General features: G+C 39.0%; 1 protein-coding gene across 1 annotated transcript in view; it reads left to right on the forward strand.

Moving 5' to 3' along the window:
• The first annotated feature begins 3,619 nt into the window (after window positions 1-3,619).
• lgr4 (leucine-rich repeat containing G protein-coupled receptor 4) overlaps window positions 3,620-20,081 on the forward strand; it is a 72,730-nt gene continuing 56,268 nt past the window's right edge. The window contains exon 1 of the mRNA XM_026937587.3: window positions 3,620-3,815. Coding sequence (XP_026793388.1) covers window positions 3,625-3,815 — 191 coding nt within the window. The 5' untranslated portion in view covers window positions 3,620-3,624. The remainder of the gene's footprint in view (window positions 3,816-20,081) is intronic.

Raw genomic sequence — 20,081 nt, forward strand, 5'->3', positions numbered from 1 at the left:
GAATAATGTTGGGTTTTACACACACACACACACACACACACACACACACACGCACACTGAAAGACTAATAGGCAGCTGCATTCATGAGTTCTAATTTTTTAAAGTGTTAAAACCCCACAAAATTTACAGTTTTGTCGTCTGTTCTTGTGTGTAAGTTGTACTTTTATTGTACAATGTGCACTTAGTTTCTTGTATAAAGGTATTCTGGGGAAAAAAGGATGATGGAGTAAATAATCCAGTTCATTCACGCTCATTACAAAGTTAAAAAATTTTGGTGCATTTATACCAGTCGTCCCAGCTTGTGTCAAAACTTGTGACATGAATTGTTTTTGATTGGAAGAGTAATGAAAATCAAATCTTTATTTATCATAATAGATCGACTGTTCAAATTTGTGGTGTGTGTACATATATATATATGCATATGTGTGTATATATATATATATATATATATATATATATATATATATATATATATATGTATATATGTGTATATATATATGGATATATATATATACACGCACACACACACACTTTCTTTACCAGCAGCACATTCATTTGAGATCTCTTCTATTCACCTATCAAATATATTCACCTGCCATCTTACCTTTCTGAAGGTGTGTACTGAGTAGTGTTAATTTATGTACTTCATAAAGCGCTCTCTCCCACCCTCAATACCACGACTGAGGTGAGACCCTTGAGCAAGGCACCGAACCCCCAACTGCTCCCTGGGCGTCGCAGCAAAAAAGGCTGCCCACTGCTCCAGGTGTGTGTTCACGGTGTGTGTGTGTGTTCACTACTGTGTGTGTGTGTGCACTTGGATGGGTTAAATGCAGAGCACAAATTCCGAGTATGGGTCACCATACTTGGCCACAAGTCACATCACTTCACTTCATATAGAAGTAGAGGATGGAATGCTTTTTAAACTAAAATGGTGGTCCATATGTTACAAACACAATTTAAGTAGCCTATATGTCAGCCTTACAAATGACTAATCATATCCTCAAACCAAAGTGCTAATTGATTCTGCATTTATAATGGAATGGATACCTCATGGATTTTTCGTTCTTCATTAATGTGATTTTAGTTGAAAACTAATAAGATGAGAGATGATAAAATGAAAAAAAGAAAATCATTTATAAAAGATTTATGTGATCTTGCGTGTGTATATGTGTTGTGTTATAATGCCCAATGTGTTATAATACCCAATGATGGTCACCTTCAAATAAAGTGTTACCAAAAAACCCTTAGAAAATCACTGTGTGAGTGACCAACAACTCGCAGTTTGGATTTTAATAATATGAATAAAATTGTGTCATTTTACATTGTTTTGCATTATTATAATAGAAATGGTTTGGAATTTCAATAAATATGTCATCCCATATTTACAGATGTCAGTAAGTTGTAACACTGAAAAGGTATGTGCACACTGACTGCATGAAGTGCCTGTAGCTTGAGGGATGCATTTACTTTCAACAAAGCTTGCACTGACAGTGGCTGAGACCTTCTGCCAGGAGATATTTCTTTTAATTTTTAGTATGTAATTGTGCAGTTGTGGGTCATACAGTACAAAAGCAAATTGCAAAAGAAGTGAGTCGTAATTTGTTAACTGATACACACTTGAAAATTTAGGGCCGTTTAGGCTTCTTCAGTTGTGTCTCTGGGGACCACTTAACAGTTCTATGTAGAGTGGTGGCTCAATGGTTAAGGCTCTGAGTTACTGATCAGTAGGTTGGGGGTTCAAGCCCTAGCACTACCCTGGTGCTGCTCTTGGGCCCTTGAGCAAGGCCCTTAATGCTCTCCTCTCTACGGGTGCTGTATCACGGGTGACCCTGTGCTATGACTGCAGCTTCCTAACAAGCTGGGACATGTGAAAAGCAATCTTACTGTAATGTATATGTGACAAATAAAGCTTTCTAGAAAGTGTTTTCAAACTCCTTTTTTTTTTTTGGAGGGTAAGAACCCGCAATTATCTAGTGAACCCATAAAAACCCCAGAAAAAAACACTTTTTATTGGCAATGATAAAATTTTACTAAGCTAACCAGGTGGACATAGGTGTGAATGAGTGTGTGAACACTCGTGTGTGTGTGTGTGTGTGTGTGTGTGTGTGTGTGTGTGGTGTCCCATCCTGGGCTGCAGTTTTGCCGGGATCTGCTGCCACCCTGCCCAGGATAAAGCGTCTACCCAAGATGAACAAATGAATGAATTTAATTTTGCATGCAGCATTAATTTTGCTTGTGTCTGGGCCGTGAAACCAGTTGAAACCAGTGCTGTGTATTGTTTCAACACTGTGAGAGTGAATTTAATATTGCAGGTCTAAATTCAGAGTGTTCCTAAAACACTGCAAGAATTTATTCAGTCTCAGTGAATGCACTAAGTCTTCATTAAACAGTGTAGGTGCTTTGCTGTGTGGATTTTTATCATTTATATCATTCATTGGCACAACAGGTCACTGGTTCTATTCTCACACAGAGAGCCTAAAGACACATGAGATTACTGTGGATGGTATCACTTAGAAACCATGAAGATGGCTTTGGACTGCAACTGATACGAACAGTTTTACTACAGTGGCTTAAGGACTACGATTGCTATCATAGCTTTAGGACTGCAATTCCCATGAACAGTTTTGCATTCAAATCTCCATGAGTAAATGGTTCATAATTTCAACAAAATAGACTTCATGTGAAAACTATAATGAATTTCCTGGTTACACAACTGGACTTGTAGACCATGTAGTACACAGTTATAAAAGGGAATTATTTATAATCGCACTATCCGGTGTCACACAGATGAGGATGAGGTTCCCTTTGAGTCTGGTTCCTCTCAAGGTTTCTTGGTCATGTGGTCTCAGGGAGTTTTTCCTTGCCACCGTCGCCTCTGGCTTGCTCATTAGGGATAAATTCATAAGTGTAAAATGTATATCCTGAATTTATACATTTCTGTAAACTTGCTTTGTGACATTGTCCATTGTTAAAAGCACTATACAAGTGAACTGGTTGCCCTTAAACTTCCCTCGTCTACAGCTAATAGCCATGTTGAGAAGTCATGAATATGCAGCAGCTCATTAGCATATTCAGCAGCTCGTGCGTAGCTGGCTGTCCCGAGCAGAAAGCGGGGCAGGCTCGCGAGCGCTGCACGAACCGAGGGGCGGATATCGCGCGACTGTGTTTTTCTATGCGAAACGGAGGAAACACGCCGAAAACACCAGCACCACCAGCGAGGCGCTTCTTCTTTACTCGTCGTTTGGTCACCTTGTTGTTCAGAGAAGGTTCGGGAAGCACAGCGCGGTGTGCGGGCTTGTTTTGGTTGGAGAAACAAAAGCGGAAAAAAGCGGGGAAAGGTGTTTGTGTGGTCGTGCGGGACTCGAGGCGGCGCGGTATGAACGCCCGCTCACCGGCCCTGCTCTGGGTGAGAGAGGGGAGCGCTCGCTCGGTTTAACCGCGACATGCACCGATAAACAAAGAGGCGGCTACTTTCGTGTCCGTTAACTCGCCCGCAGATTGAACTCAAAAGAAAAAAAAAACGCACTCAGAAAGAAGGAACGAGGGATAAGGCTACGGTGGTAGCGGTTTAGTCTCTGGAGCTGCTGTGCAACAACGTTAAAAAATAATAAAAATAAAAAAGCCATGATGATGCCCTCGCTTGCCGTCCGGATCCTCGTTCTCGGCTTGTGCGTGCGCGGCGCCGCGGCTCAGGCAGCGTCCACTCCGGCCGTGTGCGCGCCCGCGTGCCGCTGCGACGGAGACGGAGGCGCTGACTGCTCCGGGAGAGGACTGAGCTCCGTGCCGCGCGGCCTCAGCGCCTTCACCTACTACCTGTGAGTCATCTTTCTCTCCGCTTCACTGAGAGCCATCAGCTCGTGCACGCTGCTTCATGTGTGCTGGGGTAGTCCATGTCAAGGGAAGGGAAGGGAAGGGTAAGGGAAAGGGAAAGTTTTCCACATGTACAGGGTTGCAAGGAGGTGAGAGGAATCCCACGGTTTGGTACAGTGCTTGAGGATCACTTTAAATGAAGTCTGTAGTGGTGAATTCACTGTGTTACAGTCTTGAATTAACTGCTGAATTTTCCTGAATTACAGCAGTGAATTAAACCTTGATACACACATGAATGAACTCTGTTGCAGTCTAGAGTTAACTGTAGCTGTTAGTCTTGAATTAACCTTTATAATAGTGAATTAACTCTTCCAGTTTCTAATTAACACTTAGTGTTACATTACCTGTGGCAGTCTTGAATTAACTCTATGGTGTTGAATTGACTCAGAGTCTAGAATTAACCTTTAAATAGTGAGTTAACTCTGTTGCAGTGTTAAATTAACTCTTAGTGGTGAAGCCACTCTGTTACAGTCTTTAATTAACCCTATAGTGGTGCATTAAACCTCGATACACTAGTGAATGGACTCTTGGTGGTGAATTCACTCTGTTACAGTCTTGAATTAACTCTATAGTGGTGAATTAAACCTTGATACTCTTGTGAATTAACTCTTTGTGTTGAATGAACTCTATCTCTTTTTACAATCTTGAATTAACTCTATAGTGCTCAATTAACTCTGTTACAGTGTCGAATTAACTCTGTAGTGGTGAATTAACTCTGTTACAGTCTTGAAGTAACTTTTAGTGGTCAATTAATTCTGTTACAGTCTTGAATTAACTCTATAGTGGTGAATTAACTGTTAGAATGTTGAATTAACTCTACAGTGGTGAATTAACTCTTTCTACACTCTTGAAATGATGTTTAGTGGTGAATTAACTCTTTTTACACTCTTGAAGTGACTTTTAGTGGTGAATTAACTCTGTTACAGTGTTGAATTAACACTATAGTGGTGAATTAATTCTGTTACAGTCTTGAATTAACTCTATAGTGGTGAATTAATTCTGTTACACTCTTGAATTAACTCTATAGTGGTGAATTAATTCTGTTACAGTCTTGAATTAACACTATAGTGATGAATTAACTCTGTTACAGTCTTGAATTGACTCTATAGTTGTGCATTAACTTCCACAGTTTTACAAAAACTTTTCTTAAAGTGATGGTTAACATGAAAGTACTGCTAGTCCTAAAACCACAAGTTCCAACTAAACACCTTCTGCATGTAGAGCAGCCTGTAGCACCATGTCATGTTTCTCTGACAGGACCATTGTTTTCTTTGGACAGAAATTGGAACGAGTGACTACTCTGGCCAATAACCAGCGCAAACAGCCATTTCCCTAAGTAGAGCAGGGGGGGTATGTGTGGAGAGGGGTGGAGTGAAGTGTGCAGCACTATTCCCGCTTTATTAAACACCTCTCAGACTGGCTGCTGAACTTCAGCAACCCGAGACAGGGCTTTTTATGTGCCTCAGACCGATTCTCAGTCCGTTTTTTTTTTCCCAGAGCATTCCACACACTCGGGCAGGAGTGGATTGTTGCACTGTAGGGTGTTGAGGTTATACAAGACTCATGTAAATGTTATAAAATGTTTAGTTCTTTATTGCTGGCCCTCATATACATTTAGTGTAAATTATGGGTTTCTAGCTTGGCTCATGTACAAGATAAAGACCTTTGCTTTATCAAAAACCATCATTAAACTTTGAAATGACTAACTACACTTTAGTTTTATAACCGCTTTACAAGTGCATGTAGGGAGGGAATGAGTTAGAGATTGATAAGCACGTTTAAGTGAATCTATACAGCTTGTTAAAAAGTAACAGCAGTCCTGATGATGCAACTGGCCAACATTTATGCAGTTCATTTTTTTTTTTAGAGGAAGTGAAATGGTGATGTGACTGGATTTCTGTTGTAACATTAATCTGACATAAGTTACTCAGTGCATATAAAAGTATACTCTAGATCAGTTTACCTGATTTTAGCTCTTTAGGCTATCTTCAAAACTCATCTTCTCAAAAACCACAGAAGTGGATAAAGTCGTGTGAAAGCCACTAGTCATAACAGTTCATAAATATGACATTATATAAAGAACAAAACACTTCTGGACATGCTCTATTGGAAAAATAATCAACGTAATCAACAAAGTGGATTATTTTCCAATAACACCATGTCCTGAAGTGTTTTATTCCTCTTATACCACTGCAGTTTGTAAGCGATTGCAATATTTAACTTATTAAAGACCAACATGTCATACTTTTAACTCTTTATAGTTACATATACTGTTGTGTTACATCTGCAAAACAAGTTAGTCCCCTGTGTCACTTAAATTATAGCAGGGATAAAGCATTTTTCCCACACCAGCTTCTCTTTTTCTCTCTTTTGTGAAGTTAATAAGACAAAAAAATGGAGCTTGTCATATTACAGAAAAAGAAAGTGCAAAGTTCTTTGTTCTGAAGACTTTCCCGAGGCAGAGGACTGTTACAAAGCACTGACACTGGAGACTCCTTCCACAAATGTCAAATAAACATCTCCTTTCAAAAAGGAGTACCATTCGAACCATTATAGGTCATTGATAAATAAGATTTATTATTATTTTTTTTTTTACAAATCTTTTTGTTATTAGTTTTAGATTCTCTGATTTGATTTACAGACAGCAGTATTGTGAGAGCTGCTGTTATAGAAAAGAAATCAACACCTTCTGACCAATCAGATTTGAGAATTCAACAGTGCTGTGGTTTTAGTACTTTATTCATTTGTCATGCAAGAAAACAAAAACAAATCCACACAGTAGCCACACAATAAAAAAAAAACACACACACACACACACACACCTTGGTTTATCAGTTATTGTAGCTGTTAAAGTGAAAAGTTGTGTGTCAATAGAAGCATTCATTTTTATTGGAACATCACCACCAGTGTTTTTTTTTTTTCTGAGTTACTAGATGACTCTTGACTCACATTTTCACACACTTCTTTCCTGTCAGGCCAACAGTTATATATCACCGAAGCCCCTCCTCGTTAAAGCCCACTTCTCTTTATTACCTCCCCACTCCACTTCCTCGAAGTAGCTCTGCACTGCATCTTTCCCAGCCTGGCCGTTTTGAAAGCAGCTTGTCGGAGCTCTAGAAATATCTTTGCCAAGCAGCAGAGTGTAACCCAATGCCAGGCTAAGTCCAGTTTGCGGAAGTGATAAGGCCAGAAATAAAGCCGGAGTGTTAACACTCACCCTGGCAGTGGCCATCTTAGATATAGCAGCGTGATACGGAACGGCCGTGCACTCGCATGACCTGTGCAGACTGTTCGTCTGATCCCCTTTGGCTTTTACCTGGGCTTGGCACACTACCTTAACCACTTTAATGAAATTTTCTCAGAGCAGACTTGGACAATGTTTACTTAATAGAAAAGAGTAATGATCGGTTTTGGCTTTTGGCACTTGGTGTAATTGTCTTTTGTATAAGGTGACTAATAGATTAATATAAGGTGACTAATACCTGTAAACAGTGCCCGCATTTTGACAATACATGCAAAAGCATGTATTGCATACATGAGCAAAAGCATGATTGGTCAGACACTATTTATTCCGTTGAAAGAAAATTTACACTGCTTGAGGCTATAACACTTTTTTAAAAAATGTCTTTTGTGTAATTTATTAAAAAATGTTCTTCAGGGGTTCATTGGATACTTAAAATCGCCAAACCAAATCCGTAAAGAGTGCTATATTTAATACATAAGTGTTATTATTAATGTATCTTTTATATGTATATAATATATATATATATATATATATATATATATATATATATATATATATATATACATATATATATATATATATATACACACACACACATATAAATATATAAATATATATAAAACAAGGCATTGATATTGAGACGGAACTCATACTATATATATATATATATATATATATATATATATGTATATATATATATATATGTATATATCAATGTCTTGTTATTTTAAAAATGGTAACTATGGAACTGTAGGTGACACAGTGGTGCAGTGGGTAGTGTTGCCACCTTACAGCTCCAGGGCTCCTGGTTCAGACCTGAGCTTGGGTTTCCTCTGGGTTCTCTGGTTTCCTCCAACTTCCCAAATACATGCTTGTAGGTGGATTGGCTATACTAAATTGCTGTGAACAAGCGTGTGAAAGTGTTGTGTATAGTGCCATGTGATAGACTGGTGTACCATTCAGGGTGCCTCCCCATTTTGCACCCTGTATTCCTGTAATAAAGTGATTTTAAGAATTTTTTTGACGTACTTGTTGCCCCCTAGTGGCATAATTATAATAATTACGTTATGACCAAGGCATTGATTTTGACTGACAATATACTTACGCTTATTTAGTGCCCAGGTATTGACAACTTTCCTGATATAATTATAAAAATCTAAGACCAGGCTTAATGGGACTGATTAAAAAGGAAATAACGGCAATTTGAAAAAGGTTACTGCTTGCTGTATTGCTTAACTGTCAGTCAGTACCAGTCATGGCTTGAATGGCAGGGTTTGTCATGATCTGAGAAATGCCCTGGCGCACAGCCAGCTCGCTGCACTGCACGCCTTATTGCGTTTCTGGTATTTATTTATGTAATTGATAATAGTAGGGCAGCTCTCTGTGTCTCTGCCTCGAATCCCTTGTTGCTCCTGCCGCTGTGTCTGTCCTCGCAGAGAAAGAGAGAGAACTGGAGACGATCAGAGAGGAAAATTGATATAAGAATATAGAAAGGACAAAATCAGTTTCACGGAAAGAGAGAATGAGAGAAAGGGAAAAAAGACAGAAGTGCAAAGGAGTGTGTATCTGTTTGTGTGTGTGAATCTGGTTGATGATTATCCCCTCCTGTGCAGATAGCAGCTCCAAGGCTTGTGTGGTTAATAAAGTTTGCACAGTTTCAACAGGTCGTTGCGCAATGCCTCAGGTTAATGATCCACCGGGCAAGGCGGGGCGGCCACGGCGGCTCACTGACGCAGAACTCCAGCTTAAGGAGCAAATATGCACGGCTGTCGCCTCGGCACACAATTGAAACCTTGACCTTGAACTCCAATGAAAATAGGCCATAACCTATTATAGCGCATGTGTGACCTGCCCTTTGCAGATAACGTGTACAAAGCTTGCATTGTGCATTCAGTACATGATATATGGAGATTTAGTGTTACAGATACACTGGATTCTTTTCCAAGAAGATTAGTACCAAGATTACTTGAATTATATTGTTATAGCGCTTGACTTCAATTTCAAGCTGTTTGACCCTCACCACTTTGATGCCATCTTATCTTTTCCGTCTCATCCATCTTAGCGCAGACTCACTGACTCTCTGTGCTGTGTATGTGTGCGTGAAGCGGAGACGTCCCCTCCCTCAGCAGTCTGTCCACGCGCCATTAGCAGCCCCTTGTTTCAGACTCACTTGAGCAATTCCTCATCCAGAGTAAGGAATGTGCCTTTGTATCCCGTTAAGCAAACAGAGGCGCCATGTTGAGCTGTGTCTTAAAGACCTAGGTACAGGATGCGACAGCTGTGTCCAGCCAGATAAGAACACACACCTTGAGTTTTCCACACGTGCGTGCATGGAAGGCTTTTAAGCAGCTTTCCACAGAAGACATGGGGACAAAATTGTGTTTGTGCATGAATCACAGCTGAAAGGGAAAAACCACACGGCTGGACTGATGCACTTCTAATAATGCCTACAGGAGCTGTGATACGAACGGAGGTCAGAGGAGTGAAGGTTTGAGGTTTTCTAGCCAGTTTCCTCAAACCTTGGGCTTGGTTTTAAACAGGCTTTATAGTTTATGGTCTGCTTTATTGATTTCTCAGAAATTTAGGATTGGGTCCAAGCATTGGGGACCAGCGGTGGGGGTGGATGTGTGACTTTCCAGGCTCTAGTTTGATCTGTACTGTTACTGTACAACATACTGAGAAATGGGTGTGGAGTATATCACTATCCATTCACAGTATGACCACATTTTCCCCGAATTACATTATCTGCTTCGAGTGTCCTGCTCTCAGTAAAAGAATGGCTGCATTTATTTGGTTCCTGGAACTGCTTGATTATTTTAAATGTAGGATCAGAGATTCTTAAGTCAGGACATTTTTCCTAATTCCTGATTACATCCCAATTCCAGCAGCTGTTAATAACGTAATTACTAAGAGGAAAAACTTTGGTCCCTGTAAATAGGATAAAAAAACAAACAAGAGGTGTCTCTACTTGCATGTCAGTCATGTTGCATGTCAGTTCAGGACTAGAGTTCAGGCGTTTTAGCCTAGGTGGCTTCGGAAGAAGGGATGAGTCTGTTTGGATTTTGAGCTCTGACCAAATTGCTCACTGTTTCTTTAACAGGCTTGTTAATATATTCTCACTCTCAGCTTTCACAAGGCACTGACACTGGAGTTTCCTTCCATAAAGGGTAAATAAATGTTCTCATAACAGAAAAACACAACTTAATAACAGTTATACACATTTCTTTGTTAATTAATAAAGAAAATCTGCTTATTGCTAAGTTTACATTATATGACCATACATGTCCCTGTGATTTAGCTGTTATTATAGAAACTATAACAATAACAAGTGCATTAATATAAACTCTTGATTTTCCTTGCAGTTGGAATTGCTGTTATAGAAACTAAATCAGACTCAATCTTCTGGCAAATCAGGATCAAGAATTTAACAGCACTATGGTATAAAAGGATTTTAGTCTCCAGTATTTTATAAAAACAATGTTTTATTATCTAGCATATGTAAAGGGTTGTATTACACATGGACATCGCTTATTGCTTATACCAGCATTTGCACAGGTATAGGGGTATAGGAAATGTACACATACTGGGATTCTCCTACTTGGGAATGTTAGAGCTGAGGTGATTCCGGGAAGTTAGGCTTTATACTTTTTAACCTGCATGAAACACATACGCACATACACACTTCCTGTCAGAGGTTTTTTAAACACCTGTTTTCAACATTTTTGGTTAAACTTAAAGAAATGGTTTAACGTTAGATAATCTGCAAGTAAGAAATAGGTAAAAAATGAACTGAGAAATATTTGTGACTTTATTTTATATATAAAAAAAAACTGCATCAAACTGGAAAAGGCAGATCTGGATCACACTTATTAGGCACTTGTAGGCGCACTATATGTATGTGTATATGTATGTGTGTGTGTGTATGTATATATATATATATATATATATATATATATATATATATATATATATATATATATGTATATGTATATATATATACACACACACACAGATACATATATACATATATATACACGTGTGTGTATGTGTGTGTTTGTATTCCGATGTAAATCTGAAGTGGGCATGGCCAAAACAGAAATTATTTCCTCTTTTTTTTGTAGTTATTAATGTTTGTTTGTACATGCCTGCATCATTTTCTGACTAAATTAGCATTTGTTCTATTTGCCAAAGTGTACTCCTAAACAAACTAGCAGCCTAATTTAAACCACTGCAACCCTGAACAGGCAGTTACTAAGGATGAGTGAATGCTGTATCTGCATCCATGTAAACGCATGTAAGTAAAAAAAAAAACCCTTACACTCAGGCTCCTGTATTGTGGAACAAAAGCAAATGTCCTGTTGTTGGGAGAGTGTGATTTCGAATCCCGACTATGCCGTAGCCATCTGTGGCCCTGGGCCAAAGGAGCAAAATTGGCCATGCTGTCTAGGAACGAGGGGCATTCTCTATCTCTATCCCTGTCTCTCTCTCTTTCCTGTCAATCACAAGGACACTAGCCAATCACGGGCTCACGTATGTGGAAGAGGGTAGATAGCGCTTTCCTCCCAGTGTATTACACTGCCGTGTGGCGCAGCATGAGGAGCAGGTGACCAGATTGCGGAGAGATTTGGGAAAAGTGAAAAGGGGTTACATCCCTAGCACACAACATATATTTGTCTTACTGTTGATACGAACACTAATATCACCTGTAAGACAGCTCAAGACTTACAGTAACAGTCTTACAGTAACTGCTTCACCAAACAAGAGCACTCACGTTTAATAAAGCACTCCTTCAGAATCTGAGCGTCAACAATGAAGTCCTTAATTACAAAGCTTAAGATTTTTTTCCTTTTTTAATTGCTAATAGAGGGACGACTATAATAAAAGGTGAAAAAAAAGCCCTCTAGGTTCAAAAACCTTTAACTGTGAGTGTTGGGTGATTAGTAGAACATGGAAGAGGAATATGAGTACACATTCACTAGCTCACTGTTGTCCTGTGTTTGTTCTTGGCAACTTTTTTCCCTTTTTTTCTTTCTTTTTTTTTTTAATTGTGACACAGCCTTTTCAGGCCAGTCATATACTTAAAAATGTGGACGCAGTGCAGCTGTGCAACTCTTTTCACTTTCATTCACACTCTTCCTCCCTTAATGGCAACAGCTTGATGATAACTTTATAATATGTTATGAGGCAGGCAAGAGATGCTGCTCATTGATGGAGAAAATTTGGAGAGAGAATGCGAGAAAGAGTGTGTAAGAGACTGGCTCATGAGCCCTGGTCTGATATTTGAGCCTATATCGCTTGCCAGATATCGTAATTTTTTTTTTTTTAATCTCCACAGTAATTACAGCTGCACTCTTTACCTTTAAATTCATTTTCAACCCTTGTAAAAGCTGATTTGTTGTGATTACTTTAATTTTTTATGGAGTCTAATTGCAGGACTCATTAGTGTTGCCCAAACCTCATTTTACATTGGCACAACATTCTCGATCTTTTCTTTTTTTTTTTTTGGATGTTTTGTTAGAGTCTGGAGCAAAATCTTAAAAATGATCTAATGTTTTTCTCATACACACCAAATCCCAGAGTTTAATAAAAATGTGAAATTGGATTTTATAATTACTCAGATTCTTGAGTTATTACTTGTTCGGTCGTTTGTAAGCAGAAACAGCTGTGAGGTCTGTGAGAGATACAATAGCTTAGTGTATTTTTCGAAGACTTTTTCTGGAAATTGGCTTTATAAAACTGGTCATATTCACATATTAAGGGGAAAAAAAACAGTCTAGAGATGATATGGAAATTTTCAGACTATTTCAGGAGTACTTTTGTCCCTTTTTTTTAATCCCTAACTGCTCAAGGTAACCCAATTAAAAACTCTATTCCAGTGTGATAAATTATGTAGGAGAGCCATTGTGGAATCAGCACTTTTCTTTTCCAGTGGATGACAGCAATATAGGATGTAATTAAAAAATGAGGTGTGGTGCTTAACTAGCTGGGCGTAACACCCCACAGTGTACATTAACACAGCCATAAATCACAAAGCAGATTTTTATTATAGACGTTTCCTTGTTGTTGATTAGATAAACCTGGCATATTGCTAAATACCCAGACACAAACTTGCCCTTTAATATCATCAGTAAATTGATTACAACAATCATCTTTGTTTTGTTGTTCAGTTCAGTTTGATTTAAAGTAAATATTTTAATATTAAATATAATATGAATACTAATATTAATAACTGCATTTTGACAAAAGATGCAGTATCACAAAGCAGCTTTTATACAATAAATGCAATACAGATTTAGATCGAATCTTGAGATCTATACGATGTAGGCGTGAAGTTACAAAACATCAAACACCACATTTCTTGCTGTTGCTTAGCTAATGTATAAAAAAAATAGCTAGCTAGCGAACATTAAGTTCTCTCCAAAAGCATGCATCAGGATTGCCTGATTTTACATCACTGAGGAAAATAGCATGGAGAAAATCCAGGGTGATAGTAACACTCATCTAACCCCCATCATCTAACACACTGTTAATTTTGTAACAGTTTTAGTGACAAAAGTAAACTTCTCAGCTACCAATCATTTCTGCAGATCACAGTTCAGCCAATATGTTTTATTTATGAGGTTAGCTTGAAGCCGTCCTGTTCGCTGACATGCTCTATAGTGTTTATTGTAAAATTCTGGCTTTTCTTTCTGCCTGATAGATTTTTCTTGTTAGCAATGTTGGCAGCTCTGTACTTGTCCCGAAACCCTCTGAGCAGCTGTTATAAACTATTCAGACTGGTCAATCATGCAACACAGGAATGTAAATAGAGATGCAGAACAGTCATTAAATTGATCTGCGACCTTTGCAACAAATAACTTGTCACCTGAACAAATAACTTGTCACATGAAGCGCCTGTCCCGAACCTGAGCGGTCTAGCTTGGCACTAAATGCTTCTGTTGTTTATTTGTGCATAATTAAAAAAAAACAATACAAAACAATAATTTAGGTAGATGTGCATAGCAAATGCAGTCTGTTTGATGAAGTTTCAGAGTCCTTTTTACCTTAACTCTTTCATGCATAAAAACATATCCAGAGTTTTTAAGATGTCTTTTATTACTTTAAATTCATATGAATTGTTTTTTCACTTTTAAAAAAAATCACTTAATTAAAAATAGTTGAATTTTCCATTTGTGAATGAATTATCCAAGGATAAAACATTATACTTGAAATTAAACGAAATCTTCCAGTGTGTTTATAAACAATATTCATGGCACGCACAAAACTGAAAAAAAGTTTAGGCTGTTGCAAAAAATATGCGCCATATGGACAAAGGTTTGCGGACACCTCACCATCACAGCCATATGTGGTTCTTCTCCAAACTGATGCCAAAAAAGTTGGAAGCGTACAACTGTTTTGAATGTCTTTGTTTGCTGTAGCATTACAGTTTCCCTTCACTGAAACCAAGAGGCCCAAACATGTTCCGGCATGACAGTGTCCCTGTGCATAAAGCGAGCACAGAACCCTGACTTCAACCCCACTGAACACCTTTGGGATGAGCTGGAACACTGACTGCACCCCAGGCCTCCTCGCTCGACATCACTACCTGACCTCACTAATGCTCTTGTGGCTGAATGAACACAAATCCCCATAGCCATGCTCCAAAATCTAGCGGAAAGCCTTCCCAGAAGAGTGGAGGTTATTATAACAGGAAAGAGAGGACTGAATCTGGAATGACATGTTCAACAAGCACATATGGGTGTGATGGTCACCCAATACAATCTTTTGGCCATAATAGCATATCTTCACTTAAAAAAAAAAAACAAACTAATTATAATATACCAGAGACATGCTGTATTGAGAATGTCTAGAGAGCAACAGAAATCAGAATCAGATTAATGTTAAGTTACAATAATGGTTTCACATGATTTGGAGATGATTTACATCTTATATTTTCCTAAAAACAGCCTTAAATTGATTTCCATAAGTGTGGATATTGTGTATGAAAGGCTTATTGTTTGCTTTATGGAAACATGTGTTGCACTAATGAGTATGTTGTCACAAAAGCCTTTATGAGGTCAAAGAGGTACAAGCATCTCTACAAGGCATCTTCTTTAACAACCATCTGTTAACAACCACCAACCACCAGACTGAGGCACTGTGCAGTGCAGGGTGTAGAGTGGATTAATGGACGTTTTATGTTTAAGTGAGCCTGCAGGCTGTTCTAACGCCCTGACATGTTATCAGCATTGTAATGGGCCTGGCCTTGACAGTTCTTAGGATATAAGCCTAAACCATTAATCATAGCTGTTACAGTGTCAGTGTAATTCTCTTTCGGTTCAGGTATTCACTGATAAATCTTAAATGTGAGACAGTGAGCGTCTGGAAAATATTTAGCCTGCTGTGTTTCTCCACTGTCAATTTCTTACCCAAAACTCACATAGCGGTGTGTGTGATGTAGTTCGTCTACTCAGCTTATCAATACAGCCGGCTAGAGAAGGATTCCGACTAGGTTTCATGGGAAATACTTGGGATCCAAGTATTTCGTCATCACCACAGAAAAGGCGGTCTTTCTTTGGCTTAAAGGCTTAATGACAGTCACGATACACCTCAATAACTCTCAGCAGTATCATTTTTCTCCTGCTAGCTGTTGCACAAGACCAGCGTCCCAGCACCAGGTGCTTACGTGCGCTCAATATGAAGAGTGTCTTCTCCTAATCAGCTGCACACTCAGTGATTAACGACCAAACATGCTGAGAAATGATAAACGAGGCTCATATTTGCAACACATCCCACACTAAATTCCACGGTTGGTCTCGGTAAACCAAGCTGTAAACCTAGCACACTTTAATTTATGCGCATTTATGCCACAGTGCTGATTCTCAAATCGGAAGCAAGTCTCTGACAGTCGTACCGTTTGTACCTCAAATCAAAGATTTATATTAATGCACTTGGTTTAATTTCTGTAGTACCAACTCATTCACAGGTGCGTAGCCTAATACTGAATGGATTCTGAAACACGTTTTTTTTTGTTAAATAACGTCTGATCATTGATATGGTGAGGATTTCTGTCAGGAGATGTTTATTTAACATTTTTGGAAGGAGTCTCCAGTGCCAGTACTTTGTAACAAGCTGAAATTTTGCGTATCACATTAACTTCGAGAGAATGTGCTATGGCTGTTTATGATAACAGGAACTAGCTTGTTTCGTAGATGTTCCACAACATAAAATGTAACTACAAACTGATAAAAAAGTATGATGTGTCATTCTTTAATAAATGAACAAAAATATAACTGTTGGATAAACACTTCAGGAAGTGCTGCTTTTGGAAAGAATCACCTTCGTTAAAACTGTCATTGATTATTTTCTTATAACAGCGTGGCCCATCGTGTTGTGTTCCGTACTTAAGTGCAGCCCCTAAACAATGTTAGCTAGCAGACTGGAGAAGTATATGGAGTTTATTAGGATTGCACCTGGTGTTGGCTTGAATATAGCAACGTTTATATAATTTATGAGAAATCCCATATCATACGATAGCTACCGAGCTTGTAGGGTGAGCGCTAACACGCGCGCCCTGTGACACACGTGAAGCCATCCAACTGCATCTTTTTGAAATGCTGCAGATGCTGCATCACATGGCAGCGTAACACACTTTGAGGAAAACGCTGTCTACCCTCTTCCACATACATGTGCTCACAGATGTCTGCGACTGGCTAGTGTCGCTGTGATTGACAGGAGAGAGAGTGTATACCATTTCACCTACTCAGAGACCGTGACCTCCAGAGGATAGCATTCTGTTGTGTGGCTCGTGCGCCTTTTTTAAATTTTTAAATGCAACACTACTGCTTTGCTGACTTTTTGTTAGCAAACCTATAGTATATATCGTAACTCTAACCCTATATCGTGATCCATATCATGTATCATAGATCATCTGCTGAATATTGAAACAGTGTTTCCTCAAATGTCCGATGTTTTCATGTGGATTAGGTGATTGTCCTGAAGTGAAATATTTGGGGAGAGCGATTTTACTGGCAGCACACGATGTTGACGTATATCTTTGGAAGCAGGATGTATAATAGTTAAAATATAGCTCTGCATTCACTCAAATTGTTTGTTCGATTTTGACAAAAACAGCACAGCTAGCTAAAGAATGTTGCCATGTTACAATTGCGCCAGATATCTTCCTGCTAACGATTTTAAAAGCTAGCTAAAGAGTGTTGCCATGTTACAATCGCACCATGGTACAATCTTCCTTCTAAAAATACTTGTGTGTAAAATGCAGCTGATTGGACGTTTTCCACGTTTCCCTTGTTGGGTTATATTGTAGAGTTATGTTAAACATGGTACTATTATTATTGTTATTATTATTATTTTTTAAACAAACGTACGTACATGATTCACGTTGTGTATCGCGATACAGCATACAGTTTTGCTAAATGGCTTTCTAGCTAAATGTTTGAAAATAGAAGAGGTATGAAGGTATCTGTAATCTTATTGCTAATATAGCTTTTTTTAAACATGTGGTGAGTTATTTAAGAAATTGGTACAAGAAATAAGTCTGAGAAACACCGCCTTTGTCCAGCCAGCTTCGTTCCTGCCACAGTACTTCATCAAAATAGGAAATAACAGTGATTTGAGACGGAAATGTCTCTTTAGCGTGCACGACTGAGTGATCTGTGTTTTGCAGAGTGGCCTGCTGGGGACACAGAGTCTCGACGACCCGAACACTACCACAGGAGGCTGTGTGTGCTGTGTGCTGGAGCAGTCAGGGATTCATTTTAACCCTATGCTTGTGTGTGTGTGTGTGTGTGTGTGGACAGTTGGGTCTTGCTGGATAGCATAACAGGATTTACTTTCCATTGCTTTCAATAGGACTCTGTCTATGTGGCACCTCTACCCTTCCTGTACATGCAGACATATGTTTGTGTGTGTGTGTGTGTGTGTGTGTCTGTGTGTTTGCATGTGTACAGTGGAGGGTTGTGTTTTGGGATGTAGAGGTGGTCTTCCCAGTTTTTGGTTTTCAGTAAGGCCCTATTTAATATGGCACCCCTCCTCTTCCTGCACAATCTTATATATGTTTGTGTGTGTGTGTGTTTATGTGTGTGTGTGTTTGTGTGTGGTCGTACGTAGTGCCACTTGTCTGGCATTTCCTGTCTGTCCACTGTATATGATCCCTAATGACTTCTGACCATGGAGTACCCTGTCATGGCACGAAATACACCAACTCCCAAGACCTTTCACATCCGTCACACTGTGTGTGTGTGTGTGTGTGTGTGTTGAATTTATTTAAACTACATTGAAAGACACACAGTTATATAAACGGTCTCTCCCAGTTCATTTTTTTCTTCCGCTCACTCATTTCAGGTTTCCAGCGTGTGGTTTATTTAACTTTCATGCCTCATCTTTCCTGAGCTTCCTAAAGAAGAATGACAGACAGAACAAGATTTTGTGTGTGTGTGTGTATGTGTGTGTGTGAGGAACTTTGAGTGGTCAAAACTCCGACCATAGGTAAAGCCATGTTAGGAAGTTGTAGTTATGATCATTTATATGAAACCGACTGTAGATTTATGTGTTTTTGGTGTTAAATAGATTTGATTATGAGCTGAAGTCTTTATATCCAGAATGCCACGTACACCCTTCTGGTTTCAAGCTCTTCATACGCAATATTACACAGGGGCAGATAAATCATTAGCCTGGGGCGCCTGGGACAAGCAAATTACACATCTGGGTGGTCAGTGTTTTATTTCCCGTTGCTCGGTGGATAGGTGACTCAGTAGACTGGTGGTCTCCAGGCTTTTTTTTTTCTTTCAGAGAGGGAAGCCATGCTCTCTTGTAGGTCATTTCATATCATTTTGAAAGTAACACACTCCAACAGATTAATAAATTGGTGTCGTGATTAGGGGTGTGAATCTCTGTGAATCTTTTGCATCACAATACGTAGCATATGATACAATACACTGATGGTGATTTCATTTTTTCCATTCACTACCAATCCGGTGTGATTCAGCTCAACATTGATGTGACTCAATTCCTATTCAGTTCAATTAACAACTGTGGCCTTGTTTGTTGATCTGTCCTAGTTTTGACTCTGTCACGAACAACAGTTTCAAACACTGTCTTTATTTTGTCTGAGAATTGGTACAACATTAAAATATATAAGTATATTCTATAGTATATTAATTTTCATGTGATTTTTTGTTATTATGGGATGCATGTTTTACTAAAATCACACAGATACCATGTAATAAATCCAACATTTTCTGTAAAGCTATATGGGGCATGTGCTGGACAATAAAGTAATGGATTGCTTCTCTTTCTCATCTCTCTTCTCATCTCTCTTCTCTCAACATAGGACTCGCCTGTGTTGCTTGTGTATTTAGAAAAGGGAGTTCATTGAAATAGACAAGTTGCATACTACGCTGAGTTTTGTTAGAAGATCTTGTTGGACTGATCGAAGTTTTTATCTATAATCGGTGCTTACTCTGAATCAGAGGTTCCCCAGATCTCTGCTGTATTTTTGATCTCTAAGCACTAGTGTGCATGTTGAAGGGTTGTGCTGATAGAAGATAGATTTTCCAGTCAGTTTCAGTGTTCATACTGAGACTGCACATTTCATCACATCGTTTTCTGTGTGCTGTAAGGGCCTCTTTATCATTTATATGAGCACTGAAGTGCAGTCAAGGTCAGTACGATTCAGTGCGGTTGCTCTAAACGAAGCCGTGAGAGTTGCAACCAGTTCCCTGATGCTTGTCCTCTATTTTTCCCCTTATGTAGTGTTCAGTTTGTGTCTGGCTAAGAGAGAGAAAGAAGAGAGAGAGAGAGAGAGAGAGAGTTTTATGTGATCGATTGTAAATAGTGTTGTTGTGTCCCGACCACGTTGCCATGGCTCTTAATGAGGTTACTGAATACGAGCTTCTTGGCGACGTGGTGAGCAAAGCAAGTCAGTATATTAACACAGCCTGCCATGTCCCATCACACCGTCTTTTAC

Source organism: Pangasianodon hypophthalmus, chromosome 25 (assembly GCF_027358585.1).
Source record: "Pangasianodon hypophthalmus isolate fPanHyp1 chromosome 25, fPanHyp1.pri, whole genome shotgun sequence".
Classification (NCBI taxonomy): domain Eukaryota; kingdom Metazoa; phylum Chordata; class Actinopteri; order Siluriformes; family Pangasiidae; genus Pangasianodon; species Pangasianodon hypophthalmus.